Source organism: Cricetulus griseus, chromosome 7, assembly GCF_003668045.3.
Source record: "Cricetulus griseus strain 17A/GY chromosome 7, alternate assembly CriGri-PICRH-1.0, whole genome shotgun sequence".
Classification (NCBI taxonomy): domain Eukaryota; kingdom Metazoa; phylum Chordata; class Mammalia; order Rodentia; family Cricetidae; genus Cricetulus; species Cricetulus griseus.
In genome coordinates, this window is record NC_048600.1 from 110,754,174 (window position 1) to 110,781,123 (window position 26,950).

At 50.4% G+C, this 26,950-nt stretch overlaps 1 protein-coding gene and 1 pseudogene across 1 annotated transcript; both read right to left on the reverse strand.

The window, feature by feature from the left end:
• Positions 1 to 11,770: 11,770 nt before the first annotated feature.
• On the reverse strand, positions 11,771 to 23,579 carry LOC113836550 (annotated as a pseudogene).
• Epop (elongin BC and polycomb repressive complex 2 associated protein) lies at positions 22,818 to 24,957 on the reverse strand. Its single transcript, XM_027424074.2, has one exon. It carries the CDS (start codon positions 24,827 to 24,829, stop codon positions 23,708 to 23,710), a length of 1,122 nt encoding a protein of 373 aa, XP_027279875.1. The 5' UTR covers positions 24,830 to 24,957; the 3' UTR covers positions 22,818 to 23,707.
• Between the last annotated feature and the right edge of the window lie 1,993 nt (positions 24,958 to 26,950).

Consider the following 26,950-nt stretch of genomic DNA (forward strand, 5'->3'; position numbering starts at 1 on the left):
TGGCAATAAGCCCAACAGTGTTTTATTCATTAACCAATAAGAGAAACATATATACAGAAGGACATCCCCCATCACCGGTACCCACAGGGTAGTGCAGGAGCATCTGTAACTCCAGTTTCAGGAGACCTGACACCTCTGACTGCCGCCAAGGGCACCTGCACATACCCAAATGCAGACACACAAACCTATACACAATTAAGATAATATAAAGAAAAATTTTAACTTTTTTGGTTTTTGTTTGTTTGTTTGTTTCTCTTTGTAGCCCTGGCTATCCTGGAACTCACTCTGTAGATCAGGTTGGCTTCTGCCTCCTGAGTGCTAGCCTGTGCCACCACGCCTGGCTAAACTTTTTTTTTTTTTAAAGTTAGGAAACCACTGCCATCAGAGATGAGGGGGAGTAGCAGATGGGTATGATGGCAGTAGGAAGGGGTTAAGGAGGTAACTCAAGCCAGGCAGTAGCAATCCCAGCACTCAGGAGGCTAAGGCAGAAGGGAGAATTCAAGGGTAGCCTAGACTACATAGCAAGACTGGGTTTCAAACAGAAGAATAGACTTTTGATCAAGTCCCATGGTAATTCTATGTGGTCAAAAATCAAATCTCCATTTTTCAGATAACAAAACTCACACCACCACAGTGTAAGGAATGGCCACACCAACAGCCAGGCCTTTGACCATAAAGGAAAGGTAGGTAGAATTTAACAGTCCACTAATCTTTTGAGTCTGGCTGTACAAAAATTTACCAGAGTTCACGGAGTAAGTGGGTGATTCCCAGGTGAGCAGAAATAAGGGTGGAGTCAGATGGTGGTCCCTAAGGAAGAGAGAAACAGGCTAGGAGATCCATGCCTTTTGCCTTTAAAGGAGCAGCATGCAAATCTTAGGCAAAGTGACATGCAAATGAGATGCAAATTGAGTTGGGAATGAGCATCTGTTAATTCTGAGTCAACAGCTCAAGCACTTTTGGGTGAGCCCTCTCGAGCTTTCTCTCAGGGTTGCCAGGGTCAGGAACCCCTGAACGGAAGTCTGGAGTGCATGCCTGCCTCAAGGACAGCAGGGCTCTGCATAGGAAGGGAAGCCCCACCCACTGTATGGAGGTGAGTCATTTATTCGTACACTCATCTGACAAATGCTTGTAAAGCACCTACTGGGTGTGAGAGTTGAGGCAGATGCAGAAGACAAGGAGGGGCTCACTGTTTCTAAGGTCTAGGTGCATTACCTTTGCAGAGGGAGGTTTGTGGCATAAACAATGAAGACTCTGGCATCTTCTAGAATCTAACCTCAGAGCTCTGGACATTTTCCCTCTTTGTTCAGTAACATCCTGGGTTTGACCCACTAGATAAATGATAGTAGCAACCCTTGACCTGTGACAAATAAAAATGTCCCCAGACATTGCCTAATATGGAATAGGCAGAAAAAGTACCCAGGTTGAAAACCACCATTCAAACCAAACATGATGGTGTGTACTGTAAGCCCTTGTGAGGGGAAGGCAGGAGAAGCTACACAGAACGTCTGAAGCCATCTGGCTACATGAGACCTTGGACTAAAACAAACAGACAATAAATGAAATAACCACTTAGATATCTAAGGCCATGAGCCCTTTGGGTAAGTCAACATGCTCCCTGTTCTATACTTATTTTTATTTTTTGTTTGTTTTATTTTGCTTTTGAGACAAGGTTTCTCTATGTAACCCTGGAACTAGCTCTGTAGACCAGGCTGGTCTCAAACTCACAGAGTTCCGCCTGCCTCTGCTTCCTGAGTGCTGGGATTAAGGGTGAGCACCACCACCACCCAGCTTATTTTTTACTATTATACAGAGCAGGCTTTCACATTTCTCTTTTTGATAGACAATGGTGGTACACATCTGTAATCCCAAAACTGGGGTGGCAGAGGCAGGGGGATTGCTTCACTTCCAAGGTCATCTTGACCTACATAATAAGTTGCAACCTAGCCAGGGTTACACAGAGGGACAGTGTAACCATGCACTCCAGAACAGACAATGAAAGAAGGGGAATTTTGCAGGGTGTGGTGGCTCATGTCTTTAATCCCAGCATATGGGTGGCAGAGACAGAGGGATCTCTGTGAGTTCCAGGCCAGACAGGGCTGTTTCACAGAGAAAGCATGTCTCAAAAAATAATAAATTAAATAAAAAATTTTAAAAAAGAGTCAGGTAATCTTGGCTGGGGACACAGTCCAGTTGATAGAATACATACCCAATGTGCACAAAGCTCTGGGTCCCATCCTAAATTCCACATAAATCAGGTGTGGTAGCACAGGTCTAAAATCCTAGTACTTTGGAGCTACATGTTGGGACCCTGCTAGGCGACCTATGGTGCCCTTGGGGTTCCCTGTCCCCCTGGTGACTAGGTGTTCCTGTTGGGACCCTGCTGGGTGACCTACAGTGCTCCTGGGGTTCACTGTCTGCCCAGTGACTAAGGCGTTACTTCTTCCTTCCGCCTAGGCCTGTATGCAAGAATGCAACTATCCACTCTTTGCTGGGAGGCTTGGGGGCTTGAACCTTGATTTGGTACTTTTCCACTGTGTCTGCTATGGTATACAAATCTACTACCCTTAGAAAATAAAGAGCATTCTCCTTGCAAGAATGACCAGCTGTCTTATCTTTATTTAATCCTCAGATTCCCTCGCCCAAACCCATGAAGTGTTGTAACACAGACATTACGTCATCTACAGGCAAGTTCAAGGTCATCCTTGTCTGTATAGTGAGACGGAGGTCATCCTGGGCTTCATGAAACCCTGCCTCAAAAAAACCCTTTTTTCCTCTTTTAATTATTTTTTTCATAGACCTAACCTTGCCTTGCTTGCTAGCTCCCACTCTGAGGACATGCTGGGATCCAGCCCAGCCACAAAGGTTCTGGGGGAGCAATCAGAGTAACCCTAAGAAATGCCTCTGGAGCCCTGTGGTTTGCAAGGCTGTTTAGTGCTTTCCTCTGTCCTTCTATCTTCTTCCAATCGCCATCGGTGCATCTGTGGGCTCCATGCCTACCTCCATAAAGTTCAGAAAGTCCACTTTGCCAACAGTGTTTTCCCAGTGCTGTCCTGCTAAGCCCTGGAGTCCTGAGGGACCCCTGGAAGCCCCCAGGGAGTAGAGCTAGCCCGGCAGTTAGGCCCTTCTTGGTTTTATTTCTCTGAGTTCCTGTACCATGTCTTTTGGATAAAAGTCCCAAGTGAACAAAAGTCCCACAGGGCAGTTACCAACCACTCGGCCAGATGGGAAATAAGAAGCAAAAAAGCAAAAGATTGCCTTTCTTTTCTTTTATCCTGCCCCCCCCCCCGTTTCTCTGTGTAGCTCTAGCTGCCATAGAACTCACTCTGTAGACCAGGCTGGCCTTCAACTCAGAGACCCACCTGTCTCTGCCTCCTGAGCACTAGGATTCCCCTTCTTAACAAGTCTGTTCTGGAGTGCATGGCTTGGTGGCTCTGGGATGACTGTTTGGAGGCTCTCTCAGCTTCCTGCCTCCCTCCTGCCACTGATAGGAACAGAATATGGACAAGAGAAAGAGCACTGTACCTAAAAGCCAAGGGCTTATGTATGTGTACAGGAGACAGACCGAATGGGAAGAGCAAGTCTCCAGGCATGACTGTGAGGACATGATGCCCAAGACAGATGTGAGAATCCTTAACTAACTGCATCCCAAGCAGAACAGAGTCATCATACCCAATTGACAGTAGAAAGAACTGAGGCTTGACCCCAGGAAGAACTTTCCAACTTAGCACCTGGGGGAAGAGTTGTCTGGGATGGGGTGTCCCTCCCATCAGAGCTAAGTCCCAGATAAATCTCCTGCAACTCAGCAAGGGGTAGAGCCAGACTCAGGGCTGTGCCCCCACCCCACAGCCTGAGAGCTCTCTTCTGTCTGAGCCTTGCCAGGAGCAGTGGGATGTGTGGCGATCTTGTTCCCCAGGGGCTGGGGGATGGAACGGGCTTTCCCCAAACACCGCACCCTCTGGACCCAGGCACAATCAGGCATTTCATGCCTCAGAAGGGTCAGAATGAAAGGCCAGTGTCTGTCTGCTCCCCACCCCCTTCTGTCTCCAGATTGTTCCATGTGCCCCTGGGCCACGGCCTTCCCTTTCTCACTTCTTTCTCCTCCAGGCCCTGTGTGGCACACAGACTGCTGGAAACAGAGGGACTGTCTTTAGTTCTCTGTGTGGCTGGCATGGTCTCTGCTCCCCAACACGCCAGCAAGGAAGCTAGATGGCCCTCCCTGTCACCCACAGGAACCCAGAGAGTTCAGGGACGTTGATGTTCCATAGCAGTTGCCAGACCCTCAGCTCTAGCCCTCTACTCCTTCCCACCGTGTTTGCTGCACTGTGGCCCTTGGGCCATGAGTGACTTCCCAACAGAGTGAAGGGCTCTTCCCATTGGAGACTTCCCTAACCTGGACTTAATTAACCAAGACCTGGTTGAGCAGCTGGACCCAAGAAGCCACCTCCATCATTGCTTATGCGTCCCAAGAAAGGGATGTTCTTTGTGCACCTGCAAGAGCCCATATCCAATATGCTCTCCCCAATGCCACCTTGCCTTGGGACCACAATGCTGAAGCCTCTGACAGCCAGCCAGAAGCTAACGTCACTATTCTCCAGACCCGCACATTTTTCCGACCACCACCAGCAGCAGCTGTAAGCAAGCATCCGGGGGACTGACATTCTGTCAGCTTCACACCACCTTCCAGAACACCCAGCCAGAAGTGCTTCCTGGATAAAATATTAAACACGCAAATCTGCCGTAACCAGCGACAGACTGCACGACCGCAGCCTGGCGAAGGAGACGCACGCCGTCCGGGGGTGGCGAGGTATATATAGACACAGACTTTGGATGTATCTCCCCAACGTGTGCGAGGCAGAGCAGTGCCTGTGGAAAAATACCAAAGCAGTCTCCAGCTGGGGTGGCCTGAGGTTGGAGTCAGGAGGCTGGCAGGAAGGGGGGGTTCAGGAGGAGCCCCAAAGCTGAGCCCAGGGTGGGGCGACAAAAGACCTTTGTGCTTGTAGTCTGTGCAGTACAGTAGGCCGACTCGGCAAGGGAAAGGAAATTTGGTTAGAGGCAGTAGGGCCAAAAAGCAATAGAGAAGAGTGAAAAGAGCAGAGAGCACACCTCAATTCCCCTGTGCCACAGCCCTCTACCCTGGCATCATGCTGGCTAGGGTGTCATAGAGGTGGGTCAGTAGGGTTTGTGCCTGGTCCAGGCTAACACAAACTGACCATGAACCTTGTTGATGTAGCCTGCTCTGACCCAGAGGGATTGGGGGGCTAAATCTACATTTCCAGAAACTGGATTGTTGCCACATAGGGTCCAACCCATCCAGACCTGAGCATTTGCCAGGCTCCAGAATCCTAGAGATCCATGGGAATCCTAGTTTTTTGTTTTGTTTGTTTGTTTGTTTGTTTTGAGACAGGGTCTCACTGTGTAACCTTGTCTGGCTTGGAACTCATTCTGTAGACCAGGCTAGCTTCCAACTTACAGAGATCTGCCTGCCTCTGCCTCCTAAGTGCTGGGATCAAAGACATGTGACACCATCTGGGCACACATCCAAGAGTCTTAAAACTCAGTTGAGCCCAGCCCAAGGAGAGGACCACAGAATATGTGTGACCATGGTTATGGCATCTGTGCATGTCAACCAGCAGGCCAAGGACTATATAGAGTACCTATGTTTTCTCACAGTGACCTGGAAAACCGGCCAGAGTTGCAGGGAGCTCACAGGGCCAGCACTCAGATCACAGGGCCTGTAATGGCAAGGTGCCCAAATTCTGGGGATGACAAATACAAGTGTTCATGTCACTTCAGGGTGTCACCGAACCCATGCTGGATTTAGAAGGTAGCTCACTTTGTTTCGGGATTAATTGACCACAAGAGCCTAGGCTGATGAGATCCTACAAAAGACAGCCATTTGACTCAGGAGGCCTAGAGTTCACCATGGCTGTAACTGATGACCAAGCCCCTAACCCAGGAAGGGCCCCAGTGCAGGTGAGCCTGGGGAGGGGGCTCTCCTCAGACCCTCAGGATGTAGAAGACGGGAAGGTGAGGCTGAAGGAGGCTGGAGAGAAGAGGATAGGGCATGAGGAAGCCTGCCAGCTCAGGGCTGCTGCAAGCTGCCTGCTGCTGTAGGCTGAGCGCAACTTGGCTGTGCCCAGTTGGAAGGTGCTGAGAGGAGGTGCTGCCTACTGTGCCAGCTCAGACTGAGGAGGAAGTGGGAAGCAGAGGCAGGGTGGGCACAGGGCCCTGGCACAGGAAGAGCAGACTCCTCCAGGAGGCCTGGCACCTGGACAGCCCACTGCCAAGGCAGGAATTCAAATGGAGGAGCTGAGAGGCAGGACCCTGACCATCACACCAGCCCCCATTATGAGCAGGGCACAGTGCCCACCTGGACAGACAGACAGCAGGCATCTCCCTGGCTGGCAAACTCTGCTCCCAGGGCTAGGAGGCCTTTTCTATGCTACAGATCCCTGGGACAGTGCTCTGATTGTGTGTTCCCTACCGACCCTGGAGGTGGAGTAACAGCTGGAGATGGTGACATAGCCTCATCTTAGCTAACTCTAGACTCGCCCTTGCACCCCAGTCCTCTTCCTCACCCAAGGTCCCCAGACAGCTCTCCCTAGGAGCAAGCAACTCTTGTGGAGACTGGGTGGGCAAGGGGGCTTGTTTGGAGGGCACTGGGCAGGAAGGACATCAACCTTTTTTTCCAAGACACAAGAGACTTTTTTTAAATTATATTTTTTATTATTTTAGTGTGTGCGTGTTTGCTCTGTGTGTGTGTGTGTGTGTGTGTGTGTGTGTGTGTGTGTGTGTGTGTGTGTGTGTGTACACATGTAGGTGGGTGCCCTCAGAGACCAGAAGAGTGTTGCAGAATATTTTTTTACACTATGTGAAGATGTGTCACTACGATTGGTTTAATAAAGAGCTGAATGAGCCAGGCGGTGGTGGCGCACGCCTGTAAACCCAGCACTCGGGAGGCAGGGTCAGGCGGATCTCCGTGAGTTCCAGGTCAGCCTGGTCTACAGACTAGTTCCTCAGTCTCACAGAGACCCTCCTGCCTCTGCCACCTCAGTGCTTGGATCAAAAGTGTGTGCTATCATACTTGGCCTTACTTTTTACTTATGTGTGCACATATGCACGTGTATCTGTGTGAGTGCATGCCACATGTGTACCTGTGGAGGCCAGAAGGGGACATCAGATTCCCTGGAGCTAGAGTTACAGGACATTGTGAGTCACTGCTTTCTTCACATAGGTGCTGGGAAGTAAAATTGAATCCGCTGCAAGAGCGAGTGCTCTTAACTGAGCTGTCTCTCCATCCATTGGTATCCTTATGTAATTACATTTATTTATTTATTTACTATGTGCGTGTCTGCACACATGCACACCATAGTGCACTTCTGGAGGTCAGAGGACAAACTGGTTCTCTCCTTCCACCCTATGGGTTCCAGGAATCAAATTCAGGCTCACTGAAAAACATGTTGCTGGCCCTTTTGTTGCTGCTGTGAGACTGGTCTCACTGTAACCCAGTCTCACACTTCAAATTTGTGATTCTCCTGTGTCGGCTCCCAACTGAGATTACCAGCATGCACCACCATGCCATCGTTTTAACATAACAGAAATTCAAGTTTGACATGACGGGACAAGCCTAAAATCCCAGCGATTGGGAAGCAGAGACAGGAGGATCAGGAATTCAAGACCAGACTCACCCACAATAAGGGCAGCCTGTGACACACGAGATCCTGTCTCATTAACTGGCAAACCAGCCCATCAAACAACAGCAAAAGAATTAGAGTCCCTGAAAGACGGCTCAGTTAGTAAGTAGGCTTGCTGGCAAATCTGATGACCTGAGTTTGGCCTATAGGACTCACACCTTGGAGGAGAGAACCACCAATAGAATGCAAAGAAGAGGAGGCCAGAAAGATAAAGAGCTTCGGGATCTCTCAGGGTGCTTTTCTGTGTCCACCAGATGCGAACCCATGACCTTAAATTTGCAGCTGTGAAATCTGGTCAGTTTCAGGGACTTCCTGACGTTACTTTGAGTTGTTCACCTTCCCATTTAAAGGGCTTCCCTGCAGGTTAGACTGTCCCAATCGCTGAAGAAACATCCCAGCACTCCAAAGAGAGAGCAGTGGAATCTTTGAGTTGGAGGCCTGCCCGGTCTGTACAGCAAACGCCAGTGAGACCCAGTCTAAACACAAGACAGGAAGGGGTGCCAGAGAAACAGCTCAGTGATTAAAAGCACTAACTGCTCCTGCAGAGGACCCTGATTCAATTTCTGGCACCCACATAACCCCTCCCAAATAGCTGTTAACTTCAGTCCCAGGGAGCATGACAGTTTTCTGGCCTCTGCAGGCAATGGGCACACACGTGGTACACAGTCTTACTTACATGCAGACAGATCATAAAATAAAAATAGATCAATGTTTTAAAAAAAGGAAGCAGGCGTGATGGCACATGCCTTTATTTTATTTATTTATTTATTTATTTGTTTGTTTGTTTGTTTGTTTTTTGAGGCAGGGTTTCTCTGTGGCTTTGGAGGCTGTCCTGAAACTAGCTCTTGTAGACCAAGCTGGTCTCGAACTCGCAGAGATCCCCTCTGCCTCCCGAGTGCTGGAACTAAAGGCATGTGACACCACTGCCCGGCAGGCACATGCCTTTAATCCCAGCACTTGGAAGGCAGAGGCAGGCAGATCTCTGTGATTTTGAGACCAGTCTGGTCAACAAAGCAAGGGGGTTGGATTGATGGCTCAGAGGTTAAGAGCACTGACTGCTCTTCCAGAGGTCCTGAGTTCAATTCCCAGCAACCACAACTATCCATTATGAGATCTGGTGCCCTCTTCTGGTGTGCTGATATACATGGAAGCAGAATGTTGTATACATAATAAACAAGTAAAATCTTTAAAAAAAAAAAAAAAAAAAAGCTATGGGGAAACCCTGTCTCAAAAAACAAAACAAAATGCTAAATAAGTCTGGCTGTCCTTCCTAAGCAGATAAACTGGGGCAGAAGGAGAAAAGAAGCCATGTGGGCTCTGCTGTCTCTGGGAGCTCCTCCCATCTCTGGACCTTCACTTCCATAATGCCTTCCGCTTGTCTTCCCCAGTACTGGCGGGGAGAGCAGGGGTAGTAGGGGCAGGCAAAATCCAGGCAGGCAGCAGGCAGCCTCCTCTGATCCCCCCACACACACCGCTGCACGCCTCACTTCTCCACTCTGTATTGAATTCATAGTCTCACCCACAAGTTCTCTGGCCGTCCCTGGCTTCAGCCTCCTTCCCTGTCCAACCCAAATTATCGGATCATCCTTGCTCCTTCTCTCAAGTTCCTTGACACTTTCTGCCTAAAATAGGAAGAAGTTTCACACCCTGGGTTTGCTGCACTCCTAGACTTCAAAGGAGCCCCAGGGAAAAAGCCTCTGGGCTAGGAAACTTGGTCCCTCTTGAAGGGAATCCAGCCAGCCCACACGCACGGCAAACATGGCTTCTAGCAGCCCTTGCCACTCACCCCAATTCCCTCTAACTTACTAAAAGCTGTTAGATTGCATTCCTAAAGCTAGCCACTAAGGTAGGTCCATTCCCTTATTTGGAATGGTCCAGCTATCAAAGTATTGAAGTCCATCAATCCAAAGCCCCCTTGGGCTCACATAATTAACATGCCCAATCAAACACACCACCAGCCAGGCGGTGGTGGCGGTGGTGGCGCTCGCCTTGGGAGGCAGAGGCAAGTGGATCTCTGTGAGTTGGAGTCCAGCCTGGTCTACAGTGAGTACCAGGATAGCCAAGACTGTTTCACAGAGAATCCCTGTCTTGAAAAACCAAAACAAACAACAACAAAGAAACATACCACAGAACCTGAACCCATTCTACCACACCTCCCCTTTTTTTCTCTCACAAATCCCACGTGCAAGGTCATTTGCTGAAAGCAGCCACTGTTACTTTTCTTCCCAGCCTAATAAAGGATCTCTCTGGTGTTTGGGTGTGGTCTGTGCCTAATCCAGGGTCTGGTCCCTCAACCTCTCCTCCCAGTTTCCAGTTCTTTCTGTCTTGTTAGTAGTTTCCTTCTGAATACTTCCTCCATGCTCCTCAAGTCCCTCCCTTCCTTACCTCACCCCTCCTTCAACCTAGATGCCCACTTCTCAGAGAAAATCATACCAACCTACATTTGCCAGGCACATCTGATTCTCCGTCCTGGGAGCCTGTGTGTGTGTGTGTGTGTGTGTGTGTGTGTGTGTGTGTGTGTGTGAGAGAGAGAGAGAGAGAGAGAGAGAGAGAGAGAGAGAGAGAGAGTGTGCGCATGTGTGCGCACACGTGTGTGAGTGTGCGTGCTCATGTGTGTGTGAGTATGTGTACGTGTGTGTATGTGTATGCATTTGAGAGTGTGTGTGCGCACGTGTGTGAGTGTGCACGCTCACGAGTGTGTGTGCGTGCGTGTGTGTACCACTGCACTCCCTCCTAGAACGCATGCTCACACACATGCACACATGTGTATGGTAGCAAGTAGGAGCCTGTTGAGGACCACAAGTCCCTCTCTCTGTGTGGCCCAGCCCCTCTGAGTCCTCACTCCCTCAGCCATCTTGTCCAAACTCCTCAGCCCTTCACCCACCCCTAACTCACTGTGAGGGCACTAGTTTCTGTGTTCCTTTCTAGACTTGTTTCCATCTCTGCCCTTCATACTCTTCTCTTTTTTTTGGGGGGGGGGGTGTTTGAGACAGGGTTTCTCTGTGTGGCTTTGGAGCCTGTCCTGGAACTCACTCTGTAGACCAGGTTGGCCTCGAACTCAGAGATCGCCTGCCTCTGCCTCCTGAGTGCTGGGATTAAAGGCTGTGCCACCAACTCCTGGCAGTCCTTCATACTCTTAAATTCCACAAAACAGATGACTGCACTGCTTGTTGGCTTTTCCCACCACAGAAGGGCTCACCAGAGCCACTAAGAGCAAGGCCTGTGGGCCTCCTGCTCCGTCTGATCTTTGTGTGACATCCAACACTGGTGGCCCACTTTCTCCTCCATCTTCTCCTACTTTTTCCTCCTTCAACCATTCCTTCCTCAGCTATGTCTTCGGTGCTAGAGATGGGACCCAGGACCCTGTGCAAACTAAGCAAGGGAAGCACCACTGAGCCCTCCGTTGACTCTGGCATTACTTAGGATCTAAGTTCAATTGTGTCAGGCTAAGTTTCTATTAATTGTAGGGGTTTTCCCTTTTTGCTTTGTTTTTTTGTTTTTGTTTGTTTGTTTGTTTGTTTTTTGTTTTTTACAACTACAGAACATTTCTTTATTTTTCACTAAGACTTTCCCAGAGGACATAACTAACCCCCACCCCCCATAAAGGGTTAGTGTACTCACTGCTAAAGAGCAGATATGAACAGTTTCAAGGACTGGAACCAACCTTAAATGGCAAAAAACGCTTCCTCTCGCTGGGCAGTGGTGGCGCACGCCTTTAATCCCAGCACTCGGGAGGCAGAGGCAGGTGGATCTCTATGAGTTCGAGACCAGCCTGGTCTTCAAGAGCTAGTTCCAGGACACCCTCCAAAGCCAAAAAAAAAAAACAAAAACAAAAAAAAAAGCTTCCTTCTGAATTATCATAAAAATGTTTAAGTAAAAAAAGAAAGAAAAGAAAAGGAGCAAAGGGGCAATGGTGGTTTCAGAATGAAAAGGTCATTCATGTTTCATGTCATACATTCAATCTTGGCTCTAGTAACAAAATGGAAACAGGATTGCTATCATACAAAATGTTCACTACAGCAGGCTGTATGCACCTGTTTCAAGCCCATCCCCAGCCCCTAAAGCTTCTAACTCAATTACTTCCCAGCTTGTTGGGCCTGTCCACGAAGGAGCACATAGATCTTCTCTTTGATCCAGTCTTTGTTATGTTAGACCCCCGGAAAACTCAGGTATCTGGGGTCCCAGGCCACAACTTCGGTCACCCCAATCACCAGGCAGATTCAAGAGCTTGCTGCAAACTGCATGAGGCTTTATTATAATTTAATGAGCTAAACCCATGTTAGCTTGGGTCTTTCACCCACCCACCATGGCGGACGGCTAGCAAAGACAAGACCTAGGGCCTCCCAAGAGATCTTGTAGGGCAGCGTAAGGGGAGTGTCTAGGGGTACGCACAGGCTCAGGATTGGTGTGCCTCCAGGCTTGGAGGGCTTGCCCTGTGTTGATTGGTCAACTGATTGTTATGGCCCATAGGCCCTCCCAGGGTGGTTGCTATGCTCTGTGTGTCATTGCTGGGTGCTTATCTGTACACCCAGGGTCGGAAAGCATAGCGCCACAGCTAACTTCTGATTGGTTCCTTGCCACGAGGCAGGCATCTGACCTCTAAGTGACCAAGGCAAGGTTATGGCAAGCACGTGTTCGGCTGTTATGACTGCCGAAACGGGAGCTGGTCCCTTCAGTTATAAGGCTGGTACGTCTGTATATCAGCTGATACACAAGACAGCTAAGATCTGCCAGATCGTCAATAAAATCAAACAATTGACTGATATCGTTTGTGATAGAGGGGCTGTTGGGATTCATTCTCTTCAGGTGTTCTTCATACATTTTGCAAACAGTTTCTATGCACTCATTCACAGACTCATAGTCAGTGTAAGTCCTGCCTTCTGGCCTCTTGGTAGGCTGTACCAGCAAAATGGTGTGAGACTTCCCGCCAAACGCTTTGCTGCAGCCGCCGCTAACACCCCTGCCGCCATTTTTTGTTGTTTTTGATTTTGGGTTTTTTGTATTGTTTTTTGTTTTTTGGAGACAGGGTTTCTCTGTACCTTTTTTTTTGGGGGGGGGGAGGCCATTCTGAAACTCTCTCTGTAGACCAGAATGGCCTCGAACTCACAGAGATCTACCTACCTTTGGCTCCTGAGCACTGGGATTAAAAGTGTGCACTACTACACCCAGGAAGTTTCAATTTCATCTTGTATTAAGCTCTTTCCCCCCAGTGCTGGTGACTGAAGTACAGGCAGGTACTCTATCACTGAGCTTGATCCCTCCCACAGCAAGATTAGTGGAAAGCACTTGTTACCCAATGGCTTAAGCAACCTAACTTCATGCTACGAATCAAAAAGGGGCCTATTTGTTGTTGTTTCCAAGAAAGGGTTTCTCTGTGTAGCCCTGACTGTCCTGAAACTCACTCTGTAGTAGACCAGGCTGGCCTGAAACTCACTCTGTAGTAGACCAGGCTGGCCTGAAACTCACAGGCCTGAAACTCTGCCTCCCAAGTGCTGGGGTTAAAGGGGTATTCCAGGATAGGCTCCAAGGCAATACAGAGAAACCCTGTCTCAAAAAAAAAAAAAAAAAAAAAGGGCTGGAGAGATGGCTCAAAGGTTAAGAGCATTGCCTGCTCTTCCAGAGGTTCTGAGTTCAATCCCCAGCAACCACATGATGGTTCACAACCATCTGTAATGAGATCTGGTGCCCTCTTCTGGCCTCTGGGCATACATGCGGGCCAAGTACTGTATACATCATAAATAAATAAATCTTTAAAATAGTCTGTATGTTCATGTACCATGTGTTTGTCTGGTGCCCCCAGAGGTCAGAAGAGGGCATCAGATTCCCTAAAACTGGAATGACTAACTATTGGGAGCCTCCATGTGGGTGCTGGGATAGAACCCAGGTCCTCTGGGAAAGCAGCCAGTGCTCTTAGCTGTGGAGCCATCACTCTAGCTTCATATTTATGTTTTTAAGACTTATTTTATTTTGTGTGTCTGTATATAGGTCTGCATACACAGGCACACATGTGCACTATAGACATGCAACTATCTCGGAGACAATCCTTGACTCCCTAGAGTCACAGAAGCTGTGAGCTGCCTGATAAGGGTTCTGGGAACTGAACTCCAGTCCTCTGCAAGAGCAGTGTCCTGGTCAGTATTTTGTCAATTTACAACAAGCTAGGGTCATCTCCGAAGAGGAAAAAAAATCAACTGAGAAAATGCCTCCCCCGATTGCCTATAGGGCATTTCCTTAATTAATGATTGACTTAGAAGGGCTGAATTCACTGTGGGTGGTCCTGGTTGGTATAAAAAACAAGCGGAGCAAGCCATGGGGAGTGGTAAGCAGCACTGCTCCTTCGAGGCCTCTGCTGCAGTTCCTGCCTTCAGGTTCCTCTCTATTTGAGTTTCTGCCTTGGTTTCCTTGATGATGGACAGTGATCTCAACATGTAAGCCAAATAAATAAACCCATACCTCTGCAAGTTGCTTGTGGTCCTGGTATTTGTCACAGCAACAGAAAGCCAACTAGGACAAGAGTAAAGCGCTCTTAACCGATGAGTCATCTCCTCAGGCCCCTTCTACTGCTTCCGCACCTTTGAGACAATGTGTCATTTGAAGCTCCGGCTGGCTAAGAATTTAAAATGGAGACCAGTGTGGTCTCCAAATTAGGACAATCTTCTACCTCTGCCTCTGCCTCCCAAATGCTGGAATTATAGGTGTGTGGGTATGTGCACCACACACCTAGCTAATTAGACAAATTTTTCTAATTAGATGAATTAGTCATATAGTTGAATTATGCTAAACTGCATTCGTTTAATTAGGTCAAGTGGTTAGTTCATTAAATTTCTGTAACATAGAAGACAATGGCTGGGGAGTACCTTTTTGTTTGTGTGTTTTGTTTTTGCTTTTTAAGCCAGGGTTTCTCTGTGTATAAGCTTTGTCTTGGAACTACTTTGTATAACAGGCTGGCCTTGAACTCAGAGATCTGCCTGCCTCTGCCTTCAGAGTGTTAGGATTAAAGGCTTACACCACCACTGCCCAACTAGAATCCTTTTCCTAAGTGCCTTTCTATCTCCTAATGCTTGAACTTAAATCTCTATTAAAATTGTAATCTTAACCTGGCATGGTGGTGCATGCCTTTGATCCCAGCACTCAGGAGGCAGAGGCAGAGGCAGGCAAATCTCTTAACCACTGAGCCATCTCTCCAGCCCTGACCCATCTCTTCAGCCCAAGGCAGGGGAATCTGTGAATTTGAGGCCAGCCTGATCTACAAAGAGAGTTCTGGGACTGTCAGAGCTGTTACACAAAGAAGTCCTGTCTTGAAAAATACAAAAACAAAACAAAACCAAAAAAAACCCCTGTATCTTAGACAGGTGTGTGCAGCCTCATAGGATCAGGAATTCAAAGCCATTTTTGGCTGCATATAGAATTTAAGGCTAGCCTGGGCTATAGGAGGCCCTGTCTCAGGACCAACACAGCAACAACTATGGCTCATAAAACAAACAGGTAGTGGTGGCTAATGCTTGAACCTCAATACATGGGAGGCACACAGGCTGGATGACCACTGCAGATTCAAGGCCAGTCTGGGCTTTATATCACATTCTAGCCAATCCAAAAATATATAGAGAGACACTATTTAAAATAAATAATAATAAATAAATAAAAATAAAATAAAATAAATAAACCAGGCGGTAATGGCACATGCCTTTAATCCCAGCACTAGGGAGGTAGAGACAGGTGGATATCTGTGAGTTCAAGGCAGCTTGGTCTACAGAGCGAGTTCCAGGACAGGCTTCAAAGCTACAGAGAAACACTGTCTCAAAAAAAAAAAAAAAAAAAAAAAAAAACTGGACTTTTACCTCCAGTTCCAAGTGAACTCTAGTCAGTTGGGACTCTGTTGTCAGAGTCACTTAGAAACTCCATCTTCTCTTTCCATGGGCCACTGTACTGCCCTCTAGGGCACCCTCCTGGTCTTGTGACCAAACTTGGGTGACTGCCATCCTGGGGTATGTGCAAGCCAGAAGGGAAAAGGGCATAGCCAGGCAGGGGTGGCACACAACAGTGCCCCCTGCAGCCCATTGATGAGAATGCAGTCACATGGCCACATCGGACTGCCTGCAAGGGAGGTTAGGTTATGGAGTTCCCTGGACAGGTCTGAGCACTGGAAGTTGGTGGACAATTAGCAGTGGCCTCCAGTGCGCCCTTGAGTCCCTCCCCTGACCTCCTGGTGTTGTCATGGTTCTGTCCTTGGCCCCTCCTTTCCCTCCACACATCCCAGGCTGCTCTTGTCTGATGTGGCATGCGCCACCAACACCCGGCTCACCTAACTTTCTTATACAGTACAAATCCATCTACCTAGGGATGGTGCTGCCCACAGTGGACTGGACCTTCCCACACCAATCATCAATCAAGAAAACCTCTTGCAGACAAAGCCACCAGCCAATCTGACCTGGAAAATTCCTCAACTGAGGCTCTTTCTTCCCAGGTGACTCTAAGCTGTCAAGCCGGCAAAAACTAAGCAGCACAGGTAGCCAACCAACTATACTTGTCACAAAACCCACTGATTTTAGGAGGCAATGCTGGCACTCAGCCAGAGGTGACAAGTACCAATAAAGTGCCCACATCCGAAAGAAGGGGTCACATGCCCTGCTTCTCTCTCCTGCACTACCACAGGCATGTCTAGGCACACACTCTGTCTTTCTGGCTCTGACACAGAGCTATGACCTCTAAAACCAACTCTACAAAAATGTTCTCTGACTTCTCCCACATGTCTGTGTACTGTACACACACACACACACACACACACACACAGAGAGAGAGAGAGAGAGAGAGAGAGAGAGAGAGAGAGCACTTAGAATAAGCCAGGTGTAGAGGCATACACCTTTAATTCCAACTCTTGGGAGACAGAGGCAGGCAGATCTGGGTGTTCCAAACCAGCCTGGTCTACATAGGGAGTTCCAGGCTAGCTAGGGATAAATAGTGGTGAGACCCTGTCTCCAAAAAGGAAAAAAAAAAAAAAAAAAAAAAAAAAAAAAAAAAAAAAAAAAACACTCAGAAAAATGCCTGGCTCCCTGCAAGTGCCAACAAATCATCAAAGTACATGCTGTGTGACAGCAGCTATCAGAGGAAAAAAAACAGTCAGGCCAACTAAGAATAAACTCTCCTCCACAGGCTGTGTAACATCAGGCAAGTCAATTAGCCTCTCTGAGTCTCATTTCCTCATCCTTTGAGTAGATACTGTTTATTATTTACAAAGCAAACTAATACACTCACTTCATCCTGACATCAGCCTCAAGTCCTTGAGAGCAGAGGCCATATAAATTACCATCATTGCTCAGGGCCTAGCCTAGGGGCCATCACTGCAAGGCACTCAATTGCTTATGAGAATTAATCTCTTCTTCACCTGCTAAACCACAGCCAGTGTCCTTGCTGGTGCTAGCAGGCAGTGCCATCTTGTGGAGAAACTCTGGAACTGCACCCTGGCAAAGCGCTGCTCCCAGTTGTGGGGTCCTTGGGATACCCATCCAATATCAAACAAGCATTCATTAACTGCTTTCTGTGCACAGGGCGCTGATTCCAAGAGCTAGAATAAGCGAAGCAAGATATTAAGTGACTATACGGGAGAGTGGGGAAAAAACCTCACAAGGATTATAACCTTGATATTGATGCCCAGCTTGGGGGGGAGAGAGAGAGAGACAGAGAGAGAGAGAGAGAGAGAGAGAGAGAGAGAGAGAGAGAGAGATTGTTTTTTTTTTTTTTTTGGTTTTTCGAGATAGGGTTTCTCTGTAGCTTTGGAGGCTGTCCTGGAACTACCTCTTGTAGACCAGGCTGGTCTCGAACTCACCAATGCCCGGCTTTTTTTGTTTTTTTTTGGGGGGGGCATTGTGTGCATTGTGTGTGTGCTGGCACCTGTGCACATGGTTTTGCACCATGGTACATATGTGGAGAAGACAGCTTGCAGGAGTTGTCCTTTCTCTTCCACCATGGGTCTCTAGATTGAATTCTGCTGCTTTGGTTTTGCAGCAAGCCCCTTTACCCACTAAGCCATCTCACTAGCCCAGACCCAAGTCTTGTTCTCCCTGTAGCTCTTGAACCCACCATTTATGTTCCAGCTTGCTCCTCTTGGGAGGTGAGGGGGAACAATTTGGAAATAGTTGGGTTGAATTGTTCTGGTTAAGCTGTCACGTCTTTGTTTTGTTTTGATTTGTTTGTTTTTCTTTTTCGAGACAGGGTTTCTCTGTGTAGCCTTGGAGCCTATCCTGGCACTCGCTCTGGAGACCAGGCTGGCCTCAAACTCACAGAGATCTGCCTGCCTCTGCCTCCTGAGTGCTGGGACTAAAGGCTTGTGTCACCAACAAGCGGCTTTTTTTTTTTGGTTTTTTGAGACAGTTTCTGGCTGTCTTGGAACTGGCTATGTATACTAGGCTGGCCTCTGCTTCCCAAGTTCTGGGACTAAAGGCATGCAACACCACTTCCTGGTTCTATCTTCATTTATTTTATTATTTACTTACTTATTTGCTTGCTTATTTTGATTTTTTGAGACAGGGTTTCTCTGTTTAACAGACCTGGCTGTCCTGAAACTCACTCTGTAGACCAGTCTGGCCTCACAGAGATTCTCCTGCCTCTGCCTCCTGAGTGCTGGCATTAAAGTCATGCGCCACCACTGCCAGGCTCCAACTCTTTATCTTAAAGAAAATATAAACATTCTGTAGGGAATTTGTCAAGTTGGGCAGCAAGGCAACAGGAGTGATTCTGAGATGATGTTTATGGCAGAGACTGTCAGGCCAGCACAGGTCAACACTAGGAAGTGACAGCTTCACTCTAAGTTTTAGGGAGTGACGTGGAAGCCCGGAGGGGACAATCCACTCAGCTGGAGTAGCACAGCGCCTGTCTATGGAGCAACCTTAAGGGGAAGGAGGAATTGTCTTGTTTCCCATCCTACTGCAGGCATTGACTGCACTGTAGATTCCTGACCCAGCACCCCAACAAGGAAGGGGAGGGGCATTTGACCCCAATGCCCTATTTTCCTCTGTACCTCCCAGGAAATGAAGATGGAAGAGTTCAGGACCCATGAGATGGCTCTGCCTGTAAAAGCTCTTGCTATGCAAACATGACAATCTGAGTTTGATCCCTGGGACCCAGGGAAAGGAGGCTGGAGTGAATCAGCTCTACAAAGTGGCTCTCAGGCTTCCACATATCCCCGGTGGCACACATCCACCCCCTCGGCACACGTGCAAGTGTGCACACACACAGTAAATCTACGTGTGGCATAGGTCACATTCAGCCGGAGAATCAAAGATTCCATGGAAAATATGTCATTTTCAAATGGGCCTGAGAGAATGAGTATAAAGGAAGGGGTATTAGGGAAGACAGTACTTTGCAGTGTGGTAGGTCCCACTGTATATAAAATGAAGTAAAGGAGTCCAGGCTGTACAGGGGAGTCAAGGCCAAACAACATAGGGCCCCAAATGACAGGCCAAGGCGGTTACATCGAATAAAACCACAGAGCCCACTAAGAAGGAAGCCTGATGGAAAGGAGGCATGCAGACACTGGACCAGAGGTAGCTGCTGCAACAGTCCAGGGTGCAGGGAGCCTATACAGGAGCAGGCTGGAGCAGAAATGGTGGGTGCCAGAGCAATGGTGGTACACCCTTGTGATCTCAAGGCTTGGGAGGCCGAAGCAGGAGGATCCTGTCAGAGAAGGGAAGGAGGAAAGCAGACAAAGAGGGAGCCAGGTGTTAGTGGTACACGCCTTCAATCACTGCACTTGGGAGGCTTGTTCTCCCTGTAGCTCTTGAACCCACCATTTCTGTTCCAGCTTGCTCCTCTTGGGAGGTGAGGGGGAACAATTTGGAAATAGTTGGGTTGAATTGTTCTGGTTAAGCTGTCAGGTCTTGTGGAGGTGATGGAGAGAAACAGAGAACACTGAACAGGGTAGACTTGACAAACACTGATGTGGACAGAGGGAGAGGAGTTGTCAGCCTTAAGATATGGAGCACAGGCTGGAGAGATGGCTCAGCGGTTAAGAGCACTGACTGTTCTTCCAGAGGTCCTGAGTTCAATTCCCGGCAACCACATGGTGGTTCACAACCACCTTGAATAAGATCTGGTGCCCTCTGCTGGCATGCAGGCAGAACACTGTATACATGATAAATAAAGAAAATCTTATAAAAAAAAAAAAAGATATGGAGCCCAAGCTCAGGAGATGGGCTCAAGGGACAGAGAGCATCCCAGTGAATAGTAGCTGACGGAAGGAAGGTGCCACTGAACATCAGGGTAAGAGGGAGGTAGATGAAGGGCCTTGCGAATGAACCAGGAATGTATCAGGAATCTCAAGCAGTATCAGAAGCCACAGGAGCCCAGAGATTGAGAAAGGGAGTGGTTATTGGCTATGTGGGTGTGGCTGTCACCCTCTGACTCTCACAAAAGGCTTCTCAGGGACAGAAGCCCGGCTGCAAACAGGTTAAGGGGCAAGGGGCAAAGGGCGTGGAGTCAGCTGAGAAGCCGGGAAGGGAGATGGGAAGCAGGGAGGATGGTCTGGGACTTTGGCAGAGATTGGGGGCTGGGGGACAAAAGCCCAGAGGCTCAGCATGGAAAGCCTTGTACTCTTTAAAAAGAGGACATAATGGACCCTGCTAAGGAGCTGGAGGCGGTGGTACACCTCTGTAACCCAGCACTCAGGAGACAGAGGCAGGAAGATTAGAATTTCAAGGCCAGCTTTGACTAGAGTGAGTTCATCATCCTGGGCTATACAAAAGCTTGTCTCGATAGATAAATAAATAAATAAATAAATAAATAGACAAAGACCTTGGTAAGAAGCCAAGACCTTAGCCAGGAGGTGGTAGCACTTGGAAGCAGAGGCAGGTGGATCTCTGAGTTCGAGGCCAGCCTGGTCTACAGAGTGAGTTCCAGAACAGCTAAGGCAACACAGAGAAACCCTGTCTTGGAAAAAAAAAAAGCCAAGCCTATGATGTCAAGTCATCCCTGACACACTGGAAAGGATAGAACATGGAGGGGACCTCGGCTCACTTCCCTTGCCCTTTCTGTGGGCTCCGATGCACCGGGAAAGGGGAGGATGTCTAATATTCTCAAGGCCAGCATGGAGGAAGCAAGCAGCCTTTCCCTTGTAGGAGACTGTGGTCCAAGTTGGGGAGGATCTGTGTATACCCCAACCAGCCCATGCTGTAATCATGTTTCCTAGGTAACTTTCCTTTATCTGGGACTGTTCTGTAGTAGGCTGAATGGTAGAACCCCAAAGATTCATTCTAGCCCTCAAGAACCTGTTATGTGGCCTTCCTTAGAAAAGGGGCTCTTGCCGGGTGTTGGTGGCACACGTCTTTAATCCCAGCACTCTGTAGGCAGAGGCAGGAGGATCTCTGTGAGTTTGAGGCCAGCCTGGTCTACAGAGAGTGTTCCAGGACAGCCAGAGCTGTTATACAGAGAAACCCTGTCTCAATGCCCACCCCCCCACACACACACACACACATGAAAGAAAGAAAGAAAGAAAGAGGAAAGAAGGAAGGGAAGAAAAAGAAAGAGGAAGGAAGGAAGGGAAGAAAAAGAAAGAAAGAGGAAGGAAGGAAGGAAGGAAGGAAAGAAAGAAAGAAAGAAAGAAAGAAAGAAAGAAAGAAGGGGCTCCTGAAGGGCCAGTGGTACATGCCTGTAGTCCCTGCACTTAAGATTTAGAGGCAGGAGGGTCACAGCAAGTTTCAGCTCAGCCTAGTCTACATCACAAAGCCCACGCCTTGGAGGGCTACATAATAAGACCCTGTCTCAAAACAGTAGGAAACAGTCAGTTTGGAATCACACAATTAACTCAGAATACTGGGTGGACTCCAAAGTTAACGACTAACATCCTGAGGAGAGGACAGGCCTCCAGACCAGGAGGGAGGGAACGCCTAGGGCCATTAAAAGCTGGAAAGCAAGGGACTCTCCCTTGGAGCCCTGGGGAAAGCAGAGCTCTATGCTGTCATTTTGTCCTGGCCTGTTCAAGTGTGAGTGGAAAAAAAATCCCTGTTTTAAACCTGTCGCCTCTGTGATAATTTGCTGTGATAGATCAGAAACCAAATTCTGCTCCCTACTCTGTAAAATGTCTGGAAGTTTCCAGGGAGCCTTGGGGCTCTAAGAGCCTTCAAGCTAAACCTTGCCCAGAAGGGAGTTCTAGGTCTGACCAAATGTGACAGGTAGAGAACAAATTCTTCCAGCGGGGGGGAGGGGAGCCAAGCTACCTCAGTCCTTCCTGCCCCTTAGAAAAGGCACTTTGCCTAGAGCTGCGCTCTCTGCCCCCAGCTCCAGGCCGGTAAAAGGCACAAAGCCCATCCCACCACTCCACACCTGCCTTCCCAGCAAAACCATCTTTTCAGGGTGCTTCTCCCTACACCCCAAATCTGCCTTTTCCCTTCCCGTTTTTTCATTCCTGGGGGGCAGGAGAGGAGCGATATCCTTGAGCCCCAGTGGAATGGAAAGCACTCTCCTACCCCTCCTTCCCCTCCCCAGGACACAGCTGGAGGGGGGAGGGGAGGTCAGCAGGGTTCATAAAGGCCAGATGTTAAGGAAAAAGAGCCAAAGTGCCCACCCACCCCATCCTTAACCTCCCCACCCCGCAGGGAAAGGCGACAGCTCTAAAAACACTTAAGAGTTTTTCCCAAGGATCTGTGCTTTGCAAGCGATAAACTTTCTTTCTACAAAGCGTCTTCACGGAAAAGAACGTCCTTCCCAGTGTCACGTGGGAACTGTTCTTCCTCGCCCAATTTTGGGGATGAGGGGGTGTTAGTCACTTGTGTAAACACAAAGGTCACTAGGTCCCTCAGTAAGGGGCAGATATAGCACTGCCACCCTGAATACCTCACCCACCCCTGAACCTGATCTCCCAGCGTACAGAAAGCCATTCCACCCTTCTGACTCAAGGAGTCCTCTTAACTGGGGAGTGGTCCAGGCCTAGCTCCCCTCTGCCTGCAAAACAGAACCTCTGACCCCAAACCTAATCCCCAGGCCCTACCCACTTCTGATCCATCAGATCCCTGACAACTCTCAAAATGCCTGAGGTTAAAAACAAACAAACAAACAAAAAAAAGCTTAAGGTAACCCGCCCAGCCCAGGTTCCCTCCAAGCCCCCAGTGCCCCCATTTGTCTTTCTGCAGCCGGTTTTGCACCCACCTCGTTAAGGGGCTGAGTCTGGATGTCTGAAAAATGGATTCAGACTAGCCTAACTCCACCCCATCCCATGCACAAATTGGGGGAAGAGTACCTCGAAAGACGACTTGTTTGGTCTGATTTTATTGATTTCTTCCACCTTCCATTATTTTCCCAAAGAATTTTTGACCCCTTCCCCAGGCAAAACCAGCCTTGGGCCGCACCACTGGGCCCTCCGGCCCTCTCCTCTTTGTGGGAGGAGGAGGAAAGTGGGGCTGGAGGTCTCTTTCACCCATCAAACCTTATGGCAAAGGGAAACTCCAAAACTGGACAAAAGTCTGCTGGCTGAGACTGAAGCTCTCGCACAGGAGAATCACCTGAACTTGGGGAGAGGTAGGGCTAGGAATAGAAAAGGAAGGGGGTGTAAAGGGTTAAAGGTCTGAGTATTGGGGGTGGAGGATGCCCCCAGGGAGCTGTCAATCACTTTCCTACCCCACCACAACTCCCACATCCCTAAACTGGCCCTCAAACATGGAAACAACCGGTTTATCCATCACCAAAGTCCGTCCCTCGGTCCCTTTCTTTTGGTCTCTGGGCAGTAGCCGCTTTGCTCCCCTGGGGTGAAGGCCCTGGCCGCCCGCTGAGGACAGAGATGGAGCAGGTCACGCAGCCTTCTACAGTTAAGGCTTTTCCGGACGCCAGCCCTTGGTTCCTGCGCAAAGACGAGGAGGGAATATCACCCCGACCTTTCAGGTGCTTGAAGATCACTGTCATTTGAGGTCCCTCGACACACAATCCATAAAACGCAAAGAAACAGACAAATTTGAGAATCAAGACACCCTCCTGGAGTCCTCACTCTGCTCGGGGACCCGATTTGCCCCCGGGTAGAGGAGACCGAATGCTCAGAGTTCTTCCAAGTTGACCCACCAGGATTTGAGGCCCGGGGGCTCGGGGACAGCGGGCCCTCCCATCTGCCACCTCCACAGCGGGTGGGCAGGCGGAGGCTTTGCGTCTCCCTGGAGGCGAAGCGAGGAAGCCGGCCCTAAGTCTCCGTCCTCTTCCACCACCAGGGCTGGGGGACAGGGGAAGCAGTCGAGGAGGCTGAAGGTGCTCGAGGTGGGGAGCGTCGGGGCGGGCCGCCGGGGCTGCACGCTGCGCGGGGGCGGCGCCGGCCGCCGGCGTTTCTTGGCTGCTCCCCGGGCTTTGGCTGCCGGCCGCTCGGGCCCTCGGCGCAAACTTGGAGTGTCCAGGGCAAAGCCCTTCGCGTAACACCAAAGTTTCGAGCGGCGGATCAGGCGATTGAAATGTTCCTGGCGGAGATCACCGGGCGCGTCCGGCGCTGCGTCTGCCGTCGAGGGGCTGGGCGCGGGTGCCTCCGGCGCGGCCGGGGCAGGGTCTCCACCCGCTGCATCCGCCGAGCCCGGCACAGGCTGCTCGGGAGACGCAGGTTCCGGGGAGAGGCCCGCAGGTGGCGGCGGAGGCCGGGAGCTGGGTTCATGAGGCGGACTGCTGGCTGCATCAGGCTGGGACTCCAGACCCGGGGCTGGCCTGGGCGGGGACCAGGCGGAGCTGGTCGGAGATTCCCGAGGACGCAGGGGAGCAGGGCAGCGGCCGGGAGGTGCACAGGAACCGGCTCCGAAGTGCGGGAAGCTGCCTCCGCCCTCTTCCTCCTCTCCGCCGCCTAGGCACACCGCGATGTCTGCATCCTCGCGGGCCGCGGAGCTCACGTCGCTCGGCCGCCCGGCCTGTCCCCCGAGGTGCTTCAGGCTGTCCGCGGCCCGGCCTCCGGTGCATGGCGAGGCCCGGGGACCCAGCAGCACCGGGGTCCGCGGCGCCATCTCTCCAGGCCCCAGGCCCAGGGCGGACGGCCGGGGTTTGGCAAGGGCGCAGAAGGCGAGGGCACGCAAGCACAGCGGGGAGAACTCCGGGGTCCCCCGACGCGGCTTCCGGGGCGTGGGCGAGCAGGGAGACCCCCGCGGGGACGCGGGCACTGCCAGGCGGGGAGGAGGACACAGAGTCTCCATGGAGCAGCCTTGGGGGTCGCCCACTGTGGGGGCCCTGGTCCCAACGGCGGGATGCCCCGGCGGCCCGAAGAGCCCGCGGGCCAGGGGAACATCGCCCCCCGTCGACGGGGAGGTCTGTGCTCACGGGTGCCCCGGGCCCGCCACCGGGGGCCCGCGGCGGCGCTCCGGCTCCCTCTGCGGTCTCGTCACGCGGCCCTCGCGGCGACCGGACTCCTGGGTCCCCGCGCGTCCCCGGCGCGATCGGTCGCGCTTCCTGCCGCCGCCTTCCCGGCGCGCCCCCCTCAACGCCGAGGCTGGGGCAAACAAAGCGGCCGGCGCTCACGGCCGGCGGGAAGGACCCCGGCCCGGCGCCCGGTGCCCGGGCCCAGCGGCGGGGAGGGCGCCTTCCGCCCTCTCGGCTTCTTTCTTCCCCGCTGGCTCCGGAGACCGCGTTATAGAGAACTGCCCCCTCGCTGCCCCAATACCAGCGCCGCCGCCGCGAGCCCGCCTCTGATTGGCCGTCGTTGTTGTGACATCACGCAGACCCCACCCCTCGGGCGGCACGGCCCCCGTCCCCATTCCGCACACAGACACACACACGTGGACCCTGAGCTGCTGGGCTGCAAGGCAGGGATGGGGGCGCGTGGGTCCGGGCGCGCGCGGGTAGTGCGAGGGGCCAGACGCAACGCCCTCGGTGGCCTGCTGGCATCCTGGAATCTTTTTACCTGGTCGCAGATCCAGCCACTCTTTTACCCGGTAGCAGTCGCGGGTTTTCCGTAGCTTGTAAAAATGGAAATTTGTTTCTGCCCTTTGGAAGCTTAGTGGAGCTCCTTGCATTCACAGCAACAAGCTCAAAAACAATGTGGAGGGAAAAGATGAAACCAAGCGTCGATGGCTTACGAGCTTGGCGTAGCAAGGAGTCGCCGTAGCAAGGTGTCCTGTGATCTTTGCTCGGGGTTGGGGGAGCCTGGAACAGGGCCTGGCATCCAGTGAACTCAAAACAACAAAAACCACTTGTAGGGCGAGTGGTTAGGAATTCGCTACGTATGTGTAAGATATATAAAGGAAAATAAATCGGAGGAGGGGAACTTCAGACACACGGGAGACAATAAGCTGGCTTTCTCGGTGCCTGTTTCCTTTTCTCGGTGAAGTATGGAAGTACCCCACCTCTTAATGGAATTCCAACGCGCTGGCACAGTCGGAAGGCTCCAAATCCTAGGATTCGACCCTCTGGGTCCTGAGCTGCCCGAATGGCTGTAGAAAGAGCCAAAAGAGACGCGCAGACTCTTTCCACCCACAGAAAAGTGAATTCCCACAGCATAATCTGATAAAGCACACACCTCTTACATCACTTCTTTAGTTCCTAAACAGCCTACTCAGTCTGTGGAAGAGGCTTGTTCCTTAGTGTTGATCTCTCCTAGGCGTTTAGAATGAGCTAGTGTCCTGGCTGCACAGAAGAGCCCAGCAGCCGGTAGAATTCAGTCTTGATCACTGCCATATATATCAATACTGCCCAAACGGCACAATAAACACTTGCGAATAAACGGGTGGATGGAGGAGTCCTTGGGCTGTTCACCATCATTGTAACATCAGGTTGTTAGATACAGTTGCTTGTCGTCTGCAGAGCAACAGAGATTGATGTAGGAGTTAGGGATAGAGTGACACTGAGGGATACAGTATCATTTCCTGGCTGGGGCGAAGGAGTGCTGCTCTCCCTCCGCTCCTGATAATCTCACCGCAGCCTATGCTAGCCTAGAACTCCATCCTCCTGCCTCAGCTTCCTGAGCGCTACACTTACAGGCATGCATAGGATTTCTCTGTAACAGGACAACCGATGCAGCTTGCATCCGCATCCTCCTCCCAGCAGTGACAATAGGAACACTGTTTTTCTAAATCATATCAAGTAACGCCTGGAGGAAAGGGATAGGATGGATTCCCGCACACGCAGACACTCACCCTGCCCTTGGCAGAGGCCCAAGGTAAGGCCCCAAAGTAGGACTTGTGGAAGGAGGGGTTCGATGTTCTGATCCCCAACTCCCCCACCCCAGGTGTCCTCTATGAGACAGAGTTCTAGCTCTGGAACAACTGTCACAAAGCGATTCTGCCAGGTTACCTGGTTGAGCTGGAGCTAACCGCCAAGGC

Excerpts from the sequence above, each read along its gene's own strand:
- Epop (XM_027424074.2), bottom strand. The coding sequence starts at position 24,829 with ATGGAGACTCTGTGTCCTCCTCCCCGCCTGGCAGTGCCCGCGTCCCCG.